This window comes from Equus przewalskii, chromosome 18, assembly GCF_037783145.1.
Source record: "Equus przewalskii isolate Varuska chromosome 18, EquPr2, whole genome shotgun sequence".
Classification (NCBI taxonomy): domain Eukaryota; kingdom Metazoa; phylum Chordata; class Mammalia; order Perissodactyla; family Equidae; genus Equus; species Equus przewalskii.
In genome coordinates, this window is record NC_091848.1 from 33,145,178 (window position 1) to 33,167,006 (window position 21,829).

Genomic DNA, 21,829 nt, shown 5'->3' on the forward strand with positions numbered 1-21,829 from the left:
TTAGTGGCAATTTAATTTTAATATCTTTTCAAAAAATCCCCAACTTACAAATTAGTACACATTTGTGTATATGTTTACACCAACAAATATCTATCATTCATTCCCTCCTCTTTTCTGGGGCTCCAAGGTGACCATGTCAGTCAGAGCTGGTGCTCCGAGGAGCCCCTCGGTTTTGATACTGACTGCTGGGAGTGGCTGGGTGCCTCAAGGGCAGGGTCCACTCTACAGCACCACAGGCAACGAGCAGCTTCTGTTCTTGTCTGGATGCACAAGGCAGATGCCATTTCTGCTGCAGCCCAAGTTCACATATCCAGGTGCTTGTAGAGTCTACGACTTTTCTCTTTTTTATTTCTGTTACCATGTTTTTTCCAGGGCTTCCCAGCCCCGCTCTCAGAGCTCACGGTAGTTGCAGTGACCAGGCCACTGCCAGGCTTGTAGCCCATCACAGCCTGGACTCCTTTGGTCAAAGCTCTCACGTTTTCCTATGAAACAAGAAGAAAACATTGTTTGAGATGTCAGCAGTCTCCTTTGGAGGAGACTGCACAGTGTTATTTATGGAGGACTCCAAGATGGCGGATTTCCACCTCCTTCACTGGTCCTCTTTCCCCATTCTCAGCGTTCTGTCTTCAGTTCAATCTCTTTCTTCTCAACTTTATTTAGTCCCATAGCTTCTAATACCATCTAGAACTAGACTCCTAATACCAGTTATTTTCTGGAAGTTCCTATCTTGATATCAAAATTCAACCTGCCTCAACCCAAATTTAGTTAGAAGCTGACTCTCCATTCTTTATTTCACCTAGTGGTATAAGAATTCACCCAGCCGCCAAGACAGCACACTCTGTCTTCAGTGTCTATCACATACAGCTAGCCACTCAGTTCTGTTGATTCCAGTCTCTACAACGTTACTCATCTATGCCCTCCTCTCCATCCCCACTGCTAACCCAGATGTTCATTAGCTTTCCCTAGACCACGGCAAGACTCCTCCACTGCTTGATGATCCAGTGTCCACATTCCTACAAGAGTTCTCTGATCATGTGTCCCACTACAAATCTCTGCAGGCTCCCTGTAGCCCAAGGAATCAAGTTCATATTTCCTCACATGGCACACAAGGCCACCTACACATGGGCTCTTTACTGACAAAACCCACGCTCCCATATCTTTATGCCCTTGTTCACACTCCTCCTTCTGCCTGGAAATCTGACCCTCACCACTCCTTCCAACTGGCACATTTTTCTTTGTCCCTTAAAGTCCAGCTTCAGTATCGCTTCCTCTCTGTAGCTTTCACTTACCCACTCTCACTCTCACTCACTCCCAAGACAACTGCTCCCCAATCTGGGTTCACAAAGTACTTGACTTCCACCTCCGTCCTAGACCTAACATGTCATGTTCTTTGTTAACTTGCCCGTGTTTCCTTTGCTAGAATGTGATCCCATTATATAATCATTTTATAATAATTGTGTCTTACTTATTTTGGTATCCCAGGTCCTAACATAGTAGTTGGCACACAGAAAGTGCTCAAAAAAGTTCTGATAAATTTGTGATTTAAGTAAAACAAAACAAAAGAAAAAAAACTAAACAAATTTTAAGTTTACTTAGCAAAAAGAATTTAATCCAATATGATCTGCAAGTGTAAAGCAGTATCTCATGATTTCTTATAACAGTGAAGTATTACTCTGGAGGCTAAAGCTTAGATTCATGCATTATTATATTGTAATTAACTCTCAGTTTTCAGCATTCTTGTACATGACCTTTAGAAATGTTTTGTAAACACTTAAAAATTCAACTTGTCCTGTATGACAGTAGCAGGCTCAAGAAAGAACCTGTGATCTTTCTGCATATGGGTAAATTTTCTGTTAAATATTGGCAGCCTTGGATATAATTCAAACTAGGAGCCACAACAATCTAAGTTCCATTCCAGCTTTGTCATTTAAAACAAGTGTCCCTGGGTAAGTCACTCAGCCTCCTTGAGTCTCCATGTCCTCGGTGGTAGAATGGGGGTAATAACATCCGCTTGGCCTGCTGCACCACAGGCTCAGTGTGAGGCACACAAATAACGCCCCAGATGAACACAGAGACAGTCATTCTCTGGATACAACTGACCACCCCCCCAGCCCCCTTTTGGCTACTGTAGTCACTTAAAAGCATTTAACAAATACATTAGGTACAATTACATGATTAAACTGTTCTGCATATAAAGTTGTTCTTTAAAATGCTGCATACAAATTGTAGCTGTGAGGTAAACAACTAAAGTCATTAAAATGTGCTGGCTCAGAGAAAAGACAACCTACTAAATGGGAGAAAATATTTGCAAATCAAAAATATGATTTTAAAAGCTTGTATCCAGAATATACTGAGAACTCTCAGAACTCAACAACAAGCATTCCTCCAAAGAAGATATACACGTGCCAGTGAGCACATGAAAAGATGCTCAACATCATTAATCATTAGAGAAACAAGTCAAAACCATGAGACACCACCTCACACACACTACTAGGATGCCTAAAATAAAAAAGACAGAAAATAAAGATTGGCAAGGATGTGGCGAAATTTAAACCCTCATACATTGCTGGTGGGAGTGTAAAATGATACAGCCAGTTTGGAAAGTTTGGCAGTACCTCAAATGTTAAACATGGAGTTCCCATATGACCCAGCAACCCCACCCTAAGTATGTACCCAAGAGAACTGAAAACATACGTCCACACAAAAATTTGCACGTGAATGTTCACAGCAACATTATTCATAATAGAGAAAAAGTGGCAACCACCCAAATGGACATCAATAGATAAATGGATAAACAAAATGTGGTATAGCCATTCAATGGAATATTATTTAGCAATAAAAAGGAATACAGTACTGATATATGGATGAAGCTTGAAGGCATTATACTAAGTTGAAGTCAGTCACAAAAAGACCACATACTGTATGTCTATTTATATGAAATGTCCAGAACAGGCAACTCTATATAAAGAGAAAGATTAGTGGTTGGGAGGGGCTGAGGGGAGAGGGGAATGGGAGGGAATGCTAATGCATACAGGGTTTCCTTTTGAAGTGATAAAAATGCTCTAAAATTAGTGCTGATGGTTGCACAACTCTGTAAATATACTATAACTATTGAACTGTATATTTTAAAAGGGTGAATTTTACAGTATGTGCCTGATATTTCAATAAAACTGTTATGCAAAATGTGGTGGGTCAGAAGTTAAAGAAACTTTAAAACTTACCTGATGGAAAAAAGTTTTGTCAACTACATTTTCAATCTGTTTTGCTTTTCTATTTCCACCTGGCTGCACTTTGACTTCACCACCATTCATTCTGTTCTCTAGGAATCGCTGGTGTTGATGCTGAAAGGTCACTGGATCTCTTCCAGGAGGAGGATGACAGTACAGAAGTTTACCCTACAAAGACAATGCGAATGACAACAGCGCCTTGTAAGTGCCATCTGTGTAAAGTCCTCAGAGGAGACATCTCCACACGGGCACACTGTGCCAGAGCTTTCTGCTTCGTGATTAAGCTGGCTGAGCCGAGTTTTCGTCAACTCTGACCACAGAGTCCTCACTAATATGTGATGGTGATCCTAGTGTTCTAGATGCCTAGCTCTTCCCAGAGCCCCAAACTAGCATGAAACCTGTCTCCTCTGTGCTCCTGCTACCTTGTCTGCATTTCTACTAGAGTATTCTTCAGAACACTTATATGATTATACTGAAGAAGAGTATTTTCCAAAACAAAAACCAGGACACAGTGGACAGTATGACTGTACTCATGGCGATACTGGGCAAGTTGCAGTTGTTCACTGGGTGCAAACTTTCCTCTTTCCAGCATAAACACTGAAAACTGGTTGTTTTTAACTCACCTTCTCATCTAGTTTTATAAATGGCAAATGAATAAATAATTTATCCATACAAATGTTCTATTAACTACTTTCTTCCTGAATTGAAGGCGAGAGAATATGGCTGCTCACTTTTACTTCTCTGTTCCAAGAGCTCTGCTGATGTGGTATTGAGAGGAGGAGGGAATAAAGCCAAACCATCACAACCAGTTATTATTCGGGCCATGTTGTGTGTATTTACGGAAAGAATTAAGCTTAATATATAAAAATTATTGTGGGCTAAGTAAATGCCAGGCACTGAGCAGAGTGGTGTGTTTGTGTGTATGTATATACACACACACACACATCTCCATATGCATACACTGTTCTCACTTATTTCCCATAACGATCTCATGAGAGAGGCACTATTCCTATTTTATTGAGGAGGAAACCCAAAACTTAGCAAGTTTTCATTTGTAATATGAGAATAAAAACCTCAGACTTATTATTTTTAATGAGATAATACTTGTAAAACACTTAGAACTATTCTAGTGGGGTTAGCTTTGCATAAATAGTAGCTATTATTATTGTTACTAGATAAGTATAAGAAAATAGGCACATACACAGCTATAGTTAAGGAAGATTGTGATATGGCTGCAACAGAAACAAGCAAAGGGCTGCAGGAGATGGAAAGACCAGAGGCATAAATTTATCACTTTCACTGATAACAGATGTTCAGAGATCTTCATCTCTCATATTATGTTGTCAGTCACGTCTATGATTTATATGGTGCTAGCTGCCTTGGATCAAGAACACAACTCCAGCTATAACACAATCTCAATGAGAAAATATTCCTTTATAACTTAACAGGTTGCCATTATCTAAGAACACACTACGGAGAAAGAAGATTTACTTATTCAAGAGCAACAAGAAGCAAGGTTCACTCACATTGACATAATCCTTCAGGATGTAGCGCGCAGATCGAGGTTGGTCTGGCTGCCCATGGGCCGTCATGAATCCTCGCATATCTGTGAGGAGAAATGAAATTTGCAACACCTAAGTTAGGAAACAGAACACCACAACAAACACAACTGAGGTGATGGAAATCTAGCTTTTTCCATCACTACATTAACTACGTAAACTATGTAACCAAATAAATCACTACACTAACTATGCATCCTTACTCTATTTCTTTAAAAAATCAATTAATGTAGAAAATATTTTGGTTAGCATTATAAAAACATTTGATAATCTAGGAAAATAGACTAGACTGTTATAGTCTGATATCCTACCGACCACCTAGGCCCATGCTGTGACAGACACATTCAATTTCTCTCTACTCCAGTTATTTCTTTCATTTCTTGACTGTAAACATTTATACAAGGAAGCTACCTGGAGAACGCTGTGTTGTCCTATTATTAGCAAAACTCAAAGCCACAGGGCAAGTTTCCTTATTTAATGATATAGCTACACTTTTTTCAGTTTCCCAAACATACAACAAAGACCCCTTTGATATTAACTCAGAAGAGTCACAGAGCAGCGACGTTAAGGATACGGGGTTTGGCAGACAGGTTGGGTTCAAAACTCAGCTCCCTCACACACTAGCTGTGTGTTGGCTTTAGTTTAGAAGAAAATAGAACCCTAGTTCACACCATACACAAAAATACATTTAGTCAGATTAAAAATCTAAAGGTTTAAAAAAATAAAAGATTACAGGAAAACAGTTCTGTCCTCTTGGGATAGGAAAGGTCTTCCCAAGTAAAACACCAAGTCCAATTGAGCCAAAAAGGAAAAAAATAGTCTATTAAAATTAACTTCTACAGGGCTCGAGAAACCATAAACAAACATTGGGAAAAACATTTATGGCACATGTAACAAAGAACTCCCACAAATCGTTAAAAAGCCAAACACACAGAAAAAGGTGATTCCCAGAAGAAATATAAACGGCCATATAATATAAATATATTATATATTATAATATATAATATTAATAATATATAATAAATATAATATAAATACACATACAGGGACAGATGCTCAATTTCACTAGTGTTTAAAGAAATGCAAATTAAAATGAGTGAGTGACGGCACTTACAATGAACCGCCAATGACGCTTCTTTACAGCCCTGCAGACGGTGATCTTAGAAACCGTACACATGTGGCCATCCATTTTTACAAACTGGCTTTTCCCTTATTCTGATTTTATCAGACAGAATTAGATGACAAAATCTTAAAACACTCTCATTCTTTCAGTTTCATCTGGAAGTCAGACCAAATGGGAAGTCTGGTAGAAGCCCGCCTTTCCCCGTTTCAGGCCAGCACAGTGGAGAGAAGTCTGCATTAGGAAATCTGGGTTCTCACCCAGGCTCTGCCACTGACCAGAACCACCCCGGGGCGGTCATTTCAGGCTCTGCTGTCAGATTAGCTGTCTTAAAAAAAGGGGGACGAGAGCTGGGTGATCTTCAAGTTCTAGGACTTTGTGACTGTACCAGTCTTACCACAAGTGCTTAGCACTTATCCTCTTTAAAGTCTCTCAACTAACTCCTAGGTCTGATTTAAGCGTGGTTCGTATCAAATCACCTTTCTCCGCCAGTAGACAGATTTTTTTCCTTCCCAAGAGCTGGTGGAAATTCCTTTAAAGGCCAGCCACACATGCAGGAAACGCTTCTAAGGCTGCTCTTCTTTACCCAGACCACCTTTAAAGTTTGTATTTAAGGTAAAGAAGTCACAATCAGCTGGAGAAATGATAGGCAAAGGTAACTCCCAGTAGAAGTGGGGTAAAACATAGAGACAGGAGAGCTGTGGACTCATTTTAATGTCAAACGAGGTTGGCAAGGGACCGATGGACGGGCAAAGAGTACGTTCTGTGTCTCCATCCTAATCAGCTCCACTCTGTCGCAATCTCTGAGGCTCTCCCTCCTGAGGCTCCCTCACAACTCTCCTACCCTGCTCTGATAAGTATACTCACTTTCCTCCCAACAACCCTTTTCTTTCCTGATAAGGAGAAGACTCCAGAAAAAGCCAAGACAGCCTCAGATGAGAACCTGTGTCTACACCTGAGTACCATCAAAGTGGTGAATGGCCCTACGGGCTTTTTCTTAGAAGTGGGTGACAGCCGCTGACAGGCCCTGCCAGGGCTCCCTGTGGGGCCTTTACAGTGACGGCATCTAGGCCTCCCTCCTTCAGGGAAGGAGCGCATGGGAAGATGTGTTTCCCAGGGATCGATTTCTGTGCTGCAGGTTAGGAGAGGGCAGACCTGGGGAAGAGGCAGAGGATACAAGCATCTCCTTCTCTAACTCTAAAAGCACTAACACACCGAAGTGAAGTAACACTCAGGGAGCAGTCAGCTCTCCCTCCCTTACGGGTGGACCCTGAAACCATCACCAGATCAACCTCCTGGAGGTCACCTCATAGGCAAGGCAACAGAGACGACAAAAACATCAACCCTCAAAGCTGACGCAACAAATGCTAAGAAAAATTCTGAATTTGTATCTTTGCAGACAAGCATTTCTCTCATTAAGTATATTATTTTTTTTCATGTTTTAAAATAAATCCCAACTCACATCCATAAGCTGTCAACAGTTCTTCTGATGTTGGAGGTCGACAGGGATCCTCATCTTCTCTAGGCTTTATGATATTAATGCCATAGGTAGCTTCTAAAACGTATCTCGGAATATTCTGGCAAACATAAGCTTGTGAAGGAATACAGTCCCCTGAACTGAGCCCGGCCCTCCCACGCTGTCTGACACACGCCTCTAAGAACATGGTACTTCAGCACTTTTGACAAAAAGCTGCTCACCTCTCCAAGAGGAGGGCAGTTACTGAAGATTGTTTTTTTTCTCTTTTAAACAAAACTTTATGCCACACCAATGATCACTTCCAAATGAATCCTTTAAAAATAACTATTAAAATATTATCTCTGAAACAGACCTTAAAGCTAACACATTTTTACCCTGAAAAGCATGATTCTAAATGAATGATAAATTTGTGAGATGATCCTAATTCAGGAATAAAGCACGAAGAGTCTTTGTTTCTAATCCTTACAACTATGCAAGCAGAGATTATTTTTTTCCTCCCTTGTCTAATTACTCAGACTTTCCTTAAGCCACGTACAACCTTCTATCTTGTACCAGTTATTCAGGCACGTGCTCCATATCCCGCCCCAGATCTAACCTTGAAAGGGCAGGATCCACATCTGATTCATGCCTGTGTCCTCCACAGAAACCAACCTAAGCTGGCTTGTAAATGCTCAATGCGTGCCTCATTACTGACTTACAGAGAAACTTAAAATACACAGAAAAGCATAAATAACATAACACCTGTGTTTCCAACTACCAAGAATTAATAACAATATTTCACCTACTAAAAATTACATTAAAAAATTCAAACATTATACCAGTGCCTCCCCCACCCAGGGGAAAGCAGTTTGTGGTGCATCCTTCAGCCCACTTTTCACACTTTCACATTCACAGGTATCTATTAATACGAAGTATCAATTTACGAGAGGAAAATCTTTACAAAAATGGTGTCATACTGTACATATAATGTTTTGAGATTTAATCAAGTTGCTGTAGGCAGATTTAGTGTATTCTTTTTAACAACTTATAGTATTCTATTTTAGCGATAATATATTTTATTTATCCTGGTAAATGAATTCTTACTCATTACTTCTTCTAGAAAGAAAATAAATTGGGGTAAACAAAAAGTTGTGGCCGTAGGGGTAGTCATCAGGGATCTTGTCAAGAACCGTGCAGCACCTGACATTTTTCCTTACTCACAAATCCACAAGGTCGTGTGCCAATTTCATGGAGCCTCCTCTCTTCTGCCAGGATCCACAAAATAGTAACAGACTAACCCGTCAGCCTGTAAGTAGGGTGAAATCTTAGACCCTGCAGGTCTTAACAGATCTATCTTGGACTACTTTTTCCATGCTAGACACTATCCTAGATACTTCACACAAAGTTAACTCATTATGCTGCTAACAGGCAGCAGAGCTCCCAATACTCACTGTGAGAGCTTAGGCCAACTGTTTAACTTCTCTGTGCCTCAGTTTCCTTAAGTTTAAAGAAACGGGAACAATAGCAGTACCCACTTCAAAGGTTGTTTTAAGAATTAAATGAGTTATTACTTGATAAATGTTTTGTAAAGCACATAGCAACCATGCAATAAATGTTAGCTATAATGATTAAATTCTCCCAATCAACTGTGAAGCAGCTATTATTACCCCCATTTTATAGAAAAGGAAAGTCTCTGGAAGGCAAGTTTACCGAAGTCACTCATACAGTCAAATTCAAACACGTTTGCAAGTGGGGGCTGAGATTCCAAGCCTGGGTTGTTCCATTTGTACCAGGCCACACCGCTGCAATCAGGACATGAGGGTCTAATTCTGAAGTCCCAACGTCATCTCATTGTATAAACTTGGGCAGATCACTAAGAAGTATTTTAGATTTTCCATTCTCAAGATATCAGACTTGATACCTTGCATCAAATGCAAGGCAATGTCCAAACGGGAAGCCCTCATATACACATAACAACCAGAGCCTGCGCAAAGCAGAAAGGATATTAGTGACACAGGTGGGACGTGATCTCTCATCTGGTCAATTGGGAGGATTCCACTGCAAGTCATCTCTGCCTTGGTAGAGACAAAGGATGGCATCACCAGGCCTGGGCAGTCACATAAGCAGAGGCCAGGTTCCACATAGAGAGTCTGCAAGACAAGTAAGAGGTTTATGCTGGGCATACAGCAGAGAAGGGAAAGAAGGGCAGCATATGAGCGGCAAAGAACTTCAGAAAATACCCAGACGGAGAAAGTGGCTGAGAAGCAAACACAGAGGTCAAGGCTGCAGAAATACCTGAAAATGCTTGGTGTGCCCAGGAGTAGCAGACACAGACACTTTCTTGTTGCCCATGATGGTGTTGATAGTTGAACTCTTACCAACATTTGGGTAGCCCACCTAGAAGAACAGTCAACAGTGTATTTCTCAAAGACTCAAAGATGTTACATAAATAGTGGCAACACTAGCATCAGTGTCTGGTTGCTTAGAAGATTACTTGAAATAGATGCTGTTTGTTACACAATTTTTCCCCCTGTGGTGTGACTGCATTTATTCTGACTTGTCTCCAGCGATGAACAGTCAAGCAAAGTACGTTTAATTTTTACAGGTTTTGTTATAACAGCAGATGCTATAGGACACCTCACCCCCTTGTTCTCAGCCCCCCCTCCCCAACACTGCTGCACCTACAGGCATTTCGCTGTTTCCACCGCATGTTCCACACTGTGGGTGAAGCCAAGCATCACACAGATGTCTTAATCATCCCAACACACAATTATTTTTAACTTTTAATGACTTATCACCAAGTTTCTGTCTTGCTAGCTAAAAACTGTAACTGGCACAAAGACCTGATGTGGGTTAATAAGCTATAATATCACTTACTCTTGGGTTCAGGGTAAGACAATATCCAGTCCTTGCCCTCTGCCTCTCCCCAACACTATCAATAAATCTGAAACTTCATGTTGCCTCAGCTCAAGCAGGATCATACACAGGAACAAAAGAAGTTCTCAAATAAGATGACAAGCAATCTTTTTGCTTAAATCACACCACCCTTGTTCCATGCTTTCTCTCAGGCATTCCTCCATGCTTCCAAATCCGATTCCCACTCTGAGATGGGGCCAAGGACCCTCCATCAACGTGACTGGAAGATTATAAACACCATCCTGCTGAACATAAAATCCCAACTTTCCACCTATTACAGAACTCACACTGGCCATACTTTCACCATTCCAGCTTTAACTCTCACCACTCTTCACACTTCAGCCACACTCAATTACCTGCCATTCCATGAACACACTTTGCCACTCCTGGAGCTTTGCTTAAACATTTACCTTTATCTGTCAGGAGTGCCTTTCCATTGTCACTTGTCAAAACCTCACATTATACTTGAAGGTGCAACCTCTCATAGAAAGATTTCAGATGACCGCTCATTAATTTCCATGTTCTCCTACTGCTTTGTGTTTATATCCTAATTACATATTATTATTTGTTTGAATGTTATTTGTTGGGGGGAGGGGACTTCTGTTGCTGTCATCTCCCCCACTCCCCAATCACGTTCCCTCATTATATACCCCTATAGCATGTGGAACTTTCCCCTCTTCACACTCGTCGCACTGGGAATTACAGGCCCTACGAGGGAGTGGACTCTGTCCGTCTTGTCTACTAAAACAATGCCAGGGCCCAGAAGCATGCCTGGCATGTGGCAGGGGATGAATAAATGTTTGCAGAGTGAATAAACGATTCTCAGGATTTCTAGAGCAAGAAATTCTGAAAGTGAGAGAGCCTGCTTAGCATTTCCATAAATGTGAGAAAGAAAGAAACCAACTCTTAGGGAAGCTGGGCTTTCTTGCACATGTGGAAAACGAATTTTTAGCAATATGGAGAAATGAAGCCTTAAAACTGAGAGAAGTTAAGTAACTTTCTCCAGGTTGACAGCAGGTAAACCAGTTCCGCTGCAGAAGTGGGATTACACAGAGGTCTGCCTGCCTCCAGGGACAACTCTTTGAACTGTGGACTAAAATCAAACGTGAGCTACTACAGATTTAAGTAGGCTTCTTATTGGGAGGAGGGAACGGAGGCTCAAAGTAATGAGGATTAACTATATCTGGCGTGTAATTTAAGAGCTGGAGGACTTTACATCTGCCATGATCTACTTTCTTCCATTCTGTTTCATTCTCTTGGATGGAAATGTTTAAAATAAACACCTTATCACTGGAAAATTTTAAAAATAAATAAATACCTTCTCTAACATCTTACATTTCTTTAGCTAAAGATGGGGCCATCTGGAGCCATGCTGTATCTCCTGGGGGTTTGGGCAGTTTTCAAAGCTGCCCTTGGAATTAGGGGAAATGGAGTTAGAGATGTGATCTCCTTTCCCCCATTTGTAGTGTTTATGCAACTAAAGCAATTGTCATAGTCTGCCTGTCCCCAAGATGTTGGGATTCTCCCTAACATGCATCTGAACATTGACAGTAATAAGCTGGCAAGGATCACAGGATGCCAAAAGCTTACAGAAAGTAAGAACGTTGGACTGGAAGTCTGAAGACAACATTAAAAGCTCTCTCATTCTAGTATCTCTTGGTAAGTCACATGACAGGCAGGGCTGAACTGGAAGGAGACTAGAGAAGGTAATTGTTATGAACACGGGTGTAACCAATATAAGCCTTGAGAAAGTTCACGCTTTTGAGCTGGCTTTGCCTGCCACACTTCGGACTCCCATGATGCCAGTGGGCAACAAGAAGACAGCAGTTCCCTATGATATCAGAAGCCTGACTGGTCTCTGGAGTTCCAGGGTAGCTACCAAAGGATGGGGAATAACGATCTTCATGTGGTAACAATTTGATGACATATTTCATCTTACCAGTCCAACAGTAAGTTGCCCATCTTTCACCTTCTTCCCAGTGTGTAGATGCTTAAAGATCTCCAATAATTCCTGCTTTGATACCAGGTGGCTAAAATTGTGTATTTGCCTCTTCTCCGGAGTCTTCCTGCCCTGAGCCTCAGAATCCACAGTACAGCTTTCTCTGCAGTCCTGGCCGCCGGCCTCTTCACCAGGGTTGCTGTCCTCTTCCGAACATGTCTGCCAATCTTCGTCCTCCTCCTCCTGACAGTCCTCATACTCACTGTCGTCTTCATCACTAGTGGCAACTTCACTAAGTGAGAGAGAATTCCCACCTAGAAGATGTTCAGTGTCATCATGTGGAGTTTCAGCCTCATCGCAACTGGAGTTTTCCAACTCAGTTGCGTTGGCTTCTTCAGCATCTCCATTTACCTGTTCCTGATGAAATAACAGAAATCACAAGAGTTCTGAAGTGTCTAACAACTGCACTTTTCACTCTAGTGAAAATACTCAAGAGCTGGTTATCTCAGATGCACAGAGGACAAGGAAAGTCATGAAGGGGACAACATAAGCCTTTCAGTGCAGGGACACAACCCAACTCTCAAGAGCAGTGTCGTGCGGGGGCGAGGGCGGTGGGCCTGCACTTTATACATTTCTGTATTACTTAAACTTTGTACAAATAACATCTATTACTTTTCTAACAGATCAATCTTTTACGAAAGCAAGGATTTAGAAAAGCCCATGTCAAGCTGAATTCTTTGGCAGTATATTATTTTGCAATGGGCTGTAGAATAAAACAAAGCATTTCTCATTAATAATAAAACATGTTAACATTCTCCTCTCTGAACAAAGCAAGAGGGGTGTAATCTGAGCTTCACTTTACATTTGCGTTTTTAAAGACAGTGGTTGCAGGTTTAGGGGAACTGCTATTCCTTTATAATCGCCTTTAAAACTCAAAGCACCATGGGTCCTGGTGCCCTGCGTATGAAATGCAGGAGCAACAAAACTCAACTCCGTATGCGGAAATTATTCACCAATTAAAGACTTGCTTTGAATAGAGAAAGGTAAGAAATCATTTACTATTCACAGGTGTGTTAATTCTTCTGCATTCCTACTGATAAAGCAGAAATAAGGCAATTTACAGTGTTACTAATTTATATCAACAAGGGTGAACTGGTTTGCATTTACAGGTGATGCAAACCTTGCTGTTAATATGAGCAGCTGTCACGGAGGAGAACACAATGAACACAGTTAAACAGGTTTCCTAAATTTTAGGAAGGTACAGATATAAACAAAATGTCGGAAAAGAGGTAGGATTTCCTAACCATGCCTGGCAAGTCAAAAAGAAATATGGCTTACAACAGAACCATAGAATTGGAAGCAACTTCTATGACAAATGAGCAATGAATGTAAAGAAGTGAGTGAGTCTTCACCGTGAGCTCTTCTGAATCATTTCAAAACACAAGAGAGACAGAAAACAAGAATGTGAACTCAACGTGGATGTAAGTTAGGAAAAGTAAGGCAGAAGAGGTTTAGGTTCAACAAAAATGATAAAGATAAAAAAAGGACTTTGTAGTAACTATATTAAAAATAAAAAGAAAACAGGGGCTGGCCTGGTGGTGTAGTGGGTAAGTTCGTGTGCTCTGCTTAGGTGGCCCGGGGTTCGCAGGTTTGGGTCCCGGGCACGGACCTACACACCACTCATCAAGTCATGTTGTGGCAGCATCCCACATACAAAGCAGAGGAAGATTGGCACGGATGTTAGCTCAGGAACAATCTTCCTCACACAAAAAAGAAAAAAAAAGAAAAAGGGAAAAGTCAATCCTTTGAGGAACAGAGTGCCATTTAACAGATGGCCAAGAGAAAACCACAGTACTCATTTCAAAAAAGGTCATATTTTTGTAAAATAAGAAGGGGCAGAACAACTATAGCAGAAGACCCAAACTTCAGAATGGCAAGAAAACAGTGAATATCAAGCCATTTTTAGACATTCCTATTTGATCCTCAAATGACAGATGTGATTACAGATATGACATCACAACAGTAGCCGGTTATTTTTTCTTGGGAAATCGCGAAGAACAGTAGAGATTTCAGAAGACTTGGGAGGAGCGAATGGTGCCTGGCTTTTAAAAAGGGAGAAGGAATATCTTCCATAAACCACACACTGTTAACCCACAGTCTGATGTGGAAACAATTCCACAAGTTACCTGGTGAGCCCTAAAAAGCAGACAGACAGCAACAGGAGCCAGCAAGGGTTTCCCGAGAACAGATCACACAAACAAACCCCATTTCCTGGTGGAATTTACTACTTTGCTAACAGTCCAGGGAATACCACAGACGTAGAAACTAACCCTTTTCCCACTTTTGATACGGTTATTGGGTTGGCGCACCAGGGCTAAGAGATATAGTGATTAATATTTATTCGAAAACTTCAGCAAGATAGCAACTTTCAGGAAAGATGTGAAACAAAAGAAATGATGGTTAGGAGGAAAAACCATGAAGCCAGACTGCCTGCGGACAGTAAGTACTTATACCTAGTGTTAAGAAGATTAAATGAATAAAGTATGTAAGGTGCTTAGGACAGTGGTGTGTAGCAGAGAATAAGTTTTCCATGGGTTAGTTTTTATTAACAACAGTAATAAAAGAATAATTACTATAATATTTATAGTAATATAATTTATAATAATATAATATAATAATTATATTATTATTGTTATATCCTTGCAAATACACCTGTATTCCTCACACTAAAATGCATGGTACAGGGTGCTTGATAAGTCCACAGGACGTTACAGAGTCCTACCCTTGGTCCTCATCTGTTCAGAAATCTTATCAGTGACTGGAAAGATACACAGAAGGGGAAACATACAAATCTGCAGATGATTCAAAGCTAGAAGGAAAAAAAAGCAAACTGCACATCCAAAATGAACTCTACCTTGGCCCCAAATCACTAACAATATTTAGTAGGAAAAGTACTATTCTAACTTGAGGTAAAAACAAAATGAAAAACTTTTTCCACATGTAAAGATGAGATAAGATTTGCTTAATAAGGCCGTTCCTTTTTAAAAAATGTTTGAGGGATTTGGTTGTTCATAGGTTCAATGAGCCAAGAGCACAATGTAGCTCCTTTGAAACGGGATGAATTAACAACAACAAAAAATTATTAGGGGTATTTTGATCACACGAAGGAAGAGTCCCTCTGTATAGGCTCTGGGCAAACTACCCCTGGAATAATGTGTTCAATTAGGTGCCACCAATTTTAAGTGTGATCCTGACACAGGCAGACAGGCACTCAGGACCTGAGTGCCCCGGAGATGGTGTCTACGATGAATAGGAGAGCAGAAAATGTATCGCGTGAAGACAGAACTAAGGGGACAAAGGAAGAGCCCTTAGTCAAACGTTAGGGAGGAAGGCTTAGTTTCCCTCAACAGAAAAACTTCCTAAATTTAGAAATAAAGATTGAGCTCCCTGGTCTCTGTCATTTAAAGTGGTCACAGGGAGATTAAAGACTGTGCCAGGGAGGTGGAGGAAGGAAGTCTCCAGAGGCAGAGCTCACTACCTCGGGAGCCCATCAAGGCGGGGGTACTGTGTTCCCAGCACCAAGTTCAGCATACTCCACAGCCAACAGATGGTTGATAGAAAAGGAAAGGAGGAAGACAGGAGAGATTAATTCTCTTCCAGTTCTAAGATCTTATTATTAATTTCTTTTCATAGTTATTATTTGTTATTAGAAAATAAACCCCAAACTGTTGGTGTAAAATTTAAAAAGATATAGACAACAACACGGAGGCTGGTGTGGTGGCGTAGTGGTTAAGTTTACACGCTCCACTTCAGTGGCCCAGGGTTCAAGGGGTTGGATCCTTGGTGTGGACTTACACACTGCTCATCAAGCCACACTGTGGTGGTGTCCCACATACAAAATAGAGGAAGACCAGCACAGATGTTAGCTCAGAGCTAATCTTCCTCACAGAAAAAAAAGAGAGAGAAAAAAGAAAATGACATGGTGTATCTTAATTTAGGATTACCTCATTTCTTTGTTTTCAAAACAATGTCAAAAGAGATTCTAATCAAGTCCTGAGAAGTTACTACATCCTTCAGTTGTACCTGCTTTTCTTAAAAGCAATTATAAAGTCATTATGAAACTTCCTATACAATTTCCTGCCTAAAATTTTTAAAAATGAAAAATTACAGCTCACATCAGTGTGTAACACAGAGCGCTGGGGACGGCAGACTGTTCCACAACCTAAGAGAGTAACCTTCTGACTCATTTTTCTATAGGTCATCCTACTATCATAGCATTTAGGGAAAAAACAAACAGACACCCTGAATTCCCACAAATCTCCAATAAGAAACAACAAACAAAGCACATTAATCAGAAACTGAAATCCTCCGTGGAAGCCAACCTGCCCAACTCCCCCAGGTTACCTTGGAGTCCCCAGTCAGTTGAACGGCTTCCGCCAAAGCTGACCAGAAAATAACCTTCACATCTTGTGTTTCAAAGTGCGTGGCCCAGGCACTCCGCTGCTCAGCAGTCAGCAAGTCTGCCTTATTGATCAGAATGACGTTCTCCTTCTCGCCATCTATTTCTTTCACATAACGTTCCTGGGCAAGACAAAGATATTTAGAAAGGCCTCTTCGAACAAGTAAAAACTAGGCAAATTATATTGAAGACCCCCAGCTCTGACTCAAAGTTTTTACTGCCCCCATTTTTAAATCACTCCTAATTTAAAGATTTTTCATCATGGTACATTCTACTGATCCTTTCAGTAAGCTTTGAAGAGAAGTTAGGTCACATAAACTTAGAAATATTCTTTTTTTTTTTAACATGGGTTTTTTTTCTTTTTTAAAGATTGGCATCTGAGCTAACATCTGTTGCCAATCTTTTTTTTTTTCTTTTTCTCCCCAAAGCCCCCCAGTACATAGTTGTACATCTTTTTAGTTGGGGGTCCTTCTAGTTGTGGCATGTGGGATGCCCCCTCAGCATGGCCTGACAAGCGGTGCCATGTCTGCACCCAGGATCTGAACTGGTGAAACCCTGGGCTGCCGAAGTGGAGCACACGAACTTAACCACTTGGCCATGGGGCCAGCCCTAGAAATACTCTTAACATAAGAAATTGAAATGGTAAATAGAAATGCTTTCCCATCCTGTTGAAGTATAGCAGGTTCTTTCTCTTTAAATAATGTAGCTCCTCTCTTTAATAACACTGAATTGTTTCTTTTAAACAAAGTTAAAGCATTGCATAACTAGTAGATTTGGCAGCTAGCAGGGACTATTTTTCAGTCAAGTGATGACAGTCAATAATCTCATCTTTTAATGTAAAATATATTATTGAAGTCTAAAAGAAAAACAAGACTCAGTAACTGAAACTAATTCCCAAGCACAGCTCTTCATTAGAAAATACAACAGAGGTATAAAAGCTGACTTTATAAGTTTCATCATTAAGATTCTTGTTATTGTCATCAGTGGATTTCAAAATAATCTGTACTGGGGGCTGGCCCTGTGGCTGAGTGATTAAGTTCACGCGCTCCGCTTCTGCAGCCCAGGGTTTTGCTAGTGTGGATCCTGGGCATGGACATGGCACGGCTCATCAAACCATGCTGAGGCGGCGTCCCACATGCCACAACCAGAAGGACCTACAACTAGAATATACAACTATGTACTGGGGGGCTTTGAGGAGAAGACAAAGAAGAAAAAAAAAAACTCAACAAGATTAGCAACAGACATTAGCTCAGGTGCCAATCTTAACAAACAAACAAACAAAAAATCTGTACTATTACGACTACGGTCCTCAAACAGAAACAGGAATACTTCACATGCGTACAGTGTTTGATTAATTCAAATCCTGTGTTATTTCATGTAATCCTCATACCTTAATTATTACTCCCTGTGGTGCTTTACAAACTTAGTTCACTTGTACAATACCACAGGAAGTAATAACTAAGGTGTGAGAAGAGAGAACTTAACGGGATGGATAAGAAATAAAGCGACTAGGAATATACTAAAGAAAGTAAATTCTATTTTGACTGACGTCTCTTAAAAAAGAAACACTGGCAAATGTCTATTAACAAAGTAGTTTCTAAACTAAAATCTAGAAAGTTCATGTAAGTGTTTGTGCCTTCCTGCAGATGGAAACAATTGTTTTAGAAGAGAAAACATCTGTCCAAACAGCGGCATTATGCAAGCTCCTGACCTTGGGAGGAGAGGGAGGCCTCGCAAACAAAGCGAGAGGACAGAAGGAATGCCTGCCTCCAGTTACCACTATGCTGTCCATACGCTACAGTGACGCTGTCCCCCCACTGCTGCTCCAAGGACTTTACGTTTGAATCTCGCCACACTTTACTTACCAAATCCTCACATCTAAACAGGAGTGGGTTTCGAGCATCTACTATCTGGACCACAATGTCACTGAAAAACAAACGTGAGATACTCCAGTCACTGTGAAGTGAAAGGAAACACTGACCATGTAATAACAGGAGCAAACACTTGCCACACATTAAGCACTTGACATATGTAACTTTTTAAGGTACAATTATTCCCAGTTTACATGAAGAAACTGAAGCTTAGAAACAGTTAAGTAACCTGTCCAAGGTCACCAGCTACCAAGTGATGAGGCCAGACTGGGAACTCTGGCAGTCAGAACCAGAGGCCATGCTCCTAATTAAAACATTTGCCTGCTATCATATGCCCTGGAGAGGCTCTGATGATGTTTCACTGCTAAAACTGCAATGGTATCTTCCAGTAAACTCTCCTGGCAAGATAAAAAGAGTATTCCAAATACTTCAATCCAAGGTGAGGTATGTTGCTCATGCAGTACCTAATCTACAGTTGTGTTAAGGCCTCAAAAGTAAACTAATAAATCACTTGCTGACAGCTGCCACTATCAAAGCCTATATCTTACTTAAACCCAGGGCTGACAAGAGAAAGTACACATCTAGCAAATAATCATCTACCAGTTCCAAGAATGCATTCAAATGGCAAAAATACAAAACAGCAAAATACCAACATAAGTTGCCACGCTGAATCAGGAATGAGTCCAACTACAAGAAGACATCACAATGAGAAAACTTTCTGCAGCTGAGAGCAAGCCCCTCAAATCTCTCACAAATGTAGTGGGGACTACAGCAGCCCAGCACTGCAGCAGTAAGTACTTCACGTCTCTGGGAGGATGAGCCCTTCCTTCAGCCTCTGTGGCTGGGAGGACACTCTAAGGGCCGGCTGTGACTGCCACCGAACGGGAATAAGGAGCAGATGCACCAGCACCTCACAGCGGTCTCCCCCATGTCCACACCTGGTTAGCCTGTTCCGAGGTAACTCAGGCAACGCTGAACACCAAGGAAGTAACAACTCTAGGTTACCACTTAGGGCAGGCTTTCACAGTCAAAGTGGATTTTCTTTCAGGATAGTTAAATTTCCAGCACAATCTTGTGATTCAAAGGAACTCATAGACTTGCTAATTTATGAGGAATTGTTTTTAAGTCTCTAATTAAGTGGGTCCCAGTATTTCTTCTTTAAGGTGATATCTACCACTTTCAAACTGTGAGGATTTAACAGTAAATGCAAGAATGATTGCAAAGAAAAGGATAAAGCCTGATAAACTAAAATTACAAGGTCCACAAACATTATGTCTACCTATCAAACATGAAGGAAGAATAATCAGCTTAGAAACCACTAAGAAAAGAAGACAAATTTTAGACAGCTTGCTTTGTGTGCTGAATTAGGATGCAGAGCAAAGTGCCAGCTATGTACCAGGAAGGGCTTACGCAACAATGGAAGTGCCTTATCTTACAGGAATACAGTGTTCTGCCCTGAGTGCCTCAGCAGTTTCCTGCATTTCAATGACATGTTATACATCAAATCTTTCCTGATAACTTGAAATTAAAGAGGCAGATGGCTTAGCCTGTTACCAAACAGGAGACATCTGCTGTACAAAAGACATCAGAAAACATGTCCTGTTAAAAGATGTGGCAGCAGTCACTTTATTGGTAATATTTCCACGTAATTCAGATCCACTTCCACATGATATAAATCAGACTCCTTGAGTTAGAAACATGTTCTCTCCTATAAAAAGAGAAATATCACATAAGAAAGATAACAGAGCTGTATTATAAATCCAGTGAAGCGAGAAGTTTCAACAAGTACAGGCTCACTCTGGGGAAACCAGTGGCTTGCTTAGGAGCACAAAAAGCATGTAAAGGGCCTCCCTGTTAAACGTGGAAGAATGAGCACATACGGTTACCTCTGCTCCTTCTCAAAACCTACAAAAACTGAAGTAAAGGCTGAAACTCATTAGGACAAAGAGGAAGAAAGAACAGCACTAAGAAATGTCAAACTAACCAAGAAGCAAACCTGTTCATGTCCCAGAACCACAAGAACGCTCAGGATCAGGAGCGTCAGATCCACTCTCAAGGCAAGAATGAGGTATGGGACTAAAACCAGTCTGACTAGGGAGCTCTGAGGTCTGCTCCCCTGTTCATTCAGCCAGACAACTACACCCCTTCAATCTCCTCTCTCAATGGCAGAAGGCCAGGGTTTATTACGGAGAAAATGAACCTGAGAGGCTTCAAAACTGGGACGTCAAACACAGGAGAAGGCGGGAAAGAAACGCTACGCTGAGAAAAAGGGGATTAAACACGAGTCTACATATCAAATGGTGAAAATGCCCAACGCCCTGGCATTGTACCACTGCTGTATAGCCTCATTCTCTTTATGAAACTGGCTGGCCCTACGGAGAATGCCGATAGATAGTAACATCTTGGATTATTCCAACAAAATAAAAATTGATCCCTGCTCAGTCACCAGATCGTGAAGTTCACCAGGTGGCAAACTTCACCTAAACAGGTAGTCCTGTCAGTTGGCCTTGTAATGCTTCGTTTTTAAATATGAACAGACAACAAACATCACTGACATCTGAGGAAGGCCTCCTACCTAAGAGTCAGAAACCAGAATAAATAGAAAAAAAGGAACACAAAGGAAAGAGAGCGTGCAGATGGGGGCATTCCCTCAAGGTCGAGGTTTTGATATTTTAGAGCTTGTTACCATTTTTCTTTGGAGTACACACCCTCACCTGCTAATGACGCACCAAAGGAGAGATCAGGTCACTCTGCTCCACAGAAGTTCCCAGAGAATCACAGTGGGTCTTCCCAAGCCCCTTCAAAGGGGTCTGCCCAGAGCAGCAAGCTTCTACTTTTTCAGGCTTAGAGACTTGCCTTGCTATCCTGACCTCCCCACATCCCAGCCCAATAGAGCTCTCTGTCCCCAAGGGAGCAGGATGGGGGAGGCAAGGAAGTGACTTCTCAAAAAACAGATATAATTCACACATCATAAAATTCACCCTTCTTGAAAGTACACAACTCAGTGGTTTTAGTATATTCACAAAGTTGTGCAATCATTACGACTACGTAATTCCAGAACATTTTCACCACGCTAAAAAGAAATGTAAGTGACTTTTACAAGTTTAATCCAAGTCACAATGCTAAATGTGCTAACACAGTCACGTGCCGCACAATAACATCTCAGTCAACAACAGACGGCGCATACAACAGTGGTCCCCTGAGATCAGTACCATACAGCCTAGGCGTGTATTAGGCTACACCATGTAGGTTTGTGTAAGTACACTCTGTGATGTTCACACA

The 21,829-nt window shown here is 41.1% G+C and overlaps 1 protein-coding gene across 1 annotated transcript in view; it reads right to left on the reverse strand.

The window, feature by feature from the left end:
* LSG1 (large 60S subunit nuclear export GTPase 1) overlaps positions 1–21,829 on the reverse strand; it is a 30,601-nt gene continuing 8,772 nt past the window's right edge. Inside the window, exons 6-14 of the mRNA XM_008534721.2 lie at positions 18,542–18,602; positions 16,622–16,798; positions 12,218–12,634; positions 9,658–9,759; positions 9,369–9,512; positions 7,369–7,492; positions 4,754–4,833; positions 3,222–3,395; positions 1–482 (exon numbers count right to left, since the gene is read on the reverse strand). Coding sequence (XP_008532943.2) covers positions 303–482; positions 3,222–3,395; positions 4,754–4,833; positions 7,369–7,492; positions 9,369–9,512; positions 9,658–9,759; positions 12,218–12,634; positions 16,622–16,798; positions 18,542–18,602 — 1,459 coding nt within the window. The 3' untranslated portion in view covers positions 1–302. The remainder of the gene's footprint in view (positions 483–3,221; positions 3,396–4,753; positions 4,834–7,368; positions 7,493–9,368; positions 9,513–9,657; positions 9,760–12,217; positions 12,635–16,621; positions 16,799–18,541; positions 18,603–21,829) is intronic.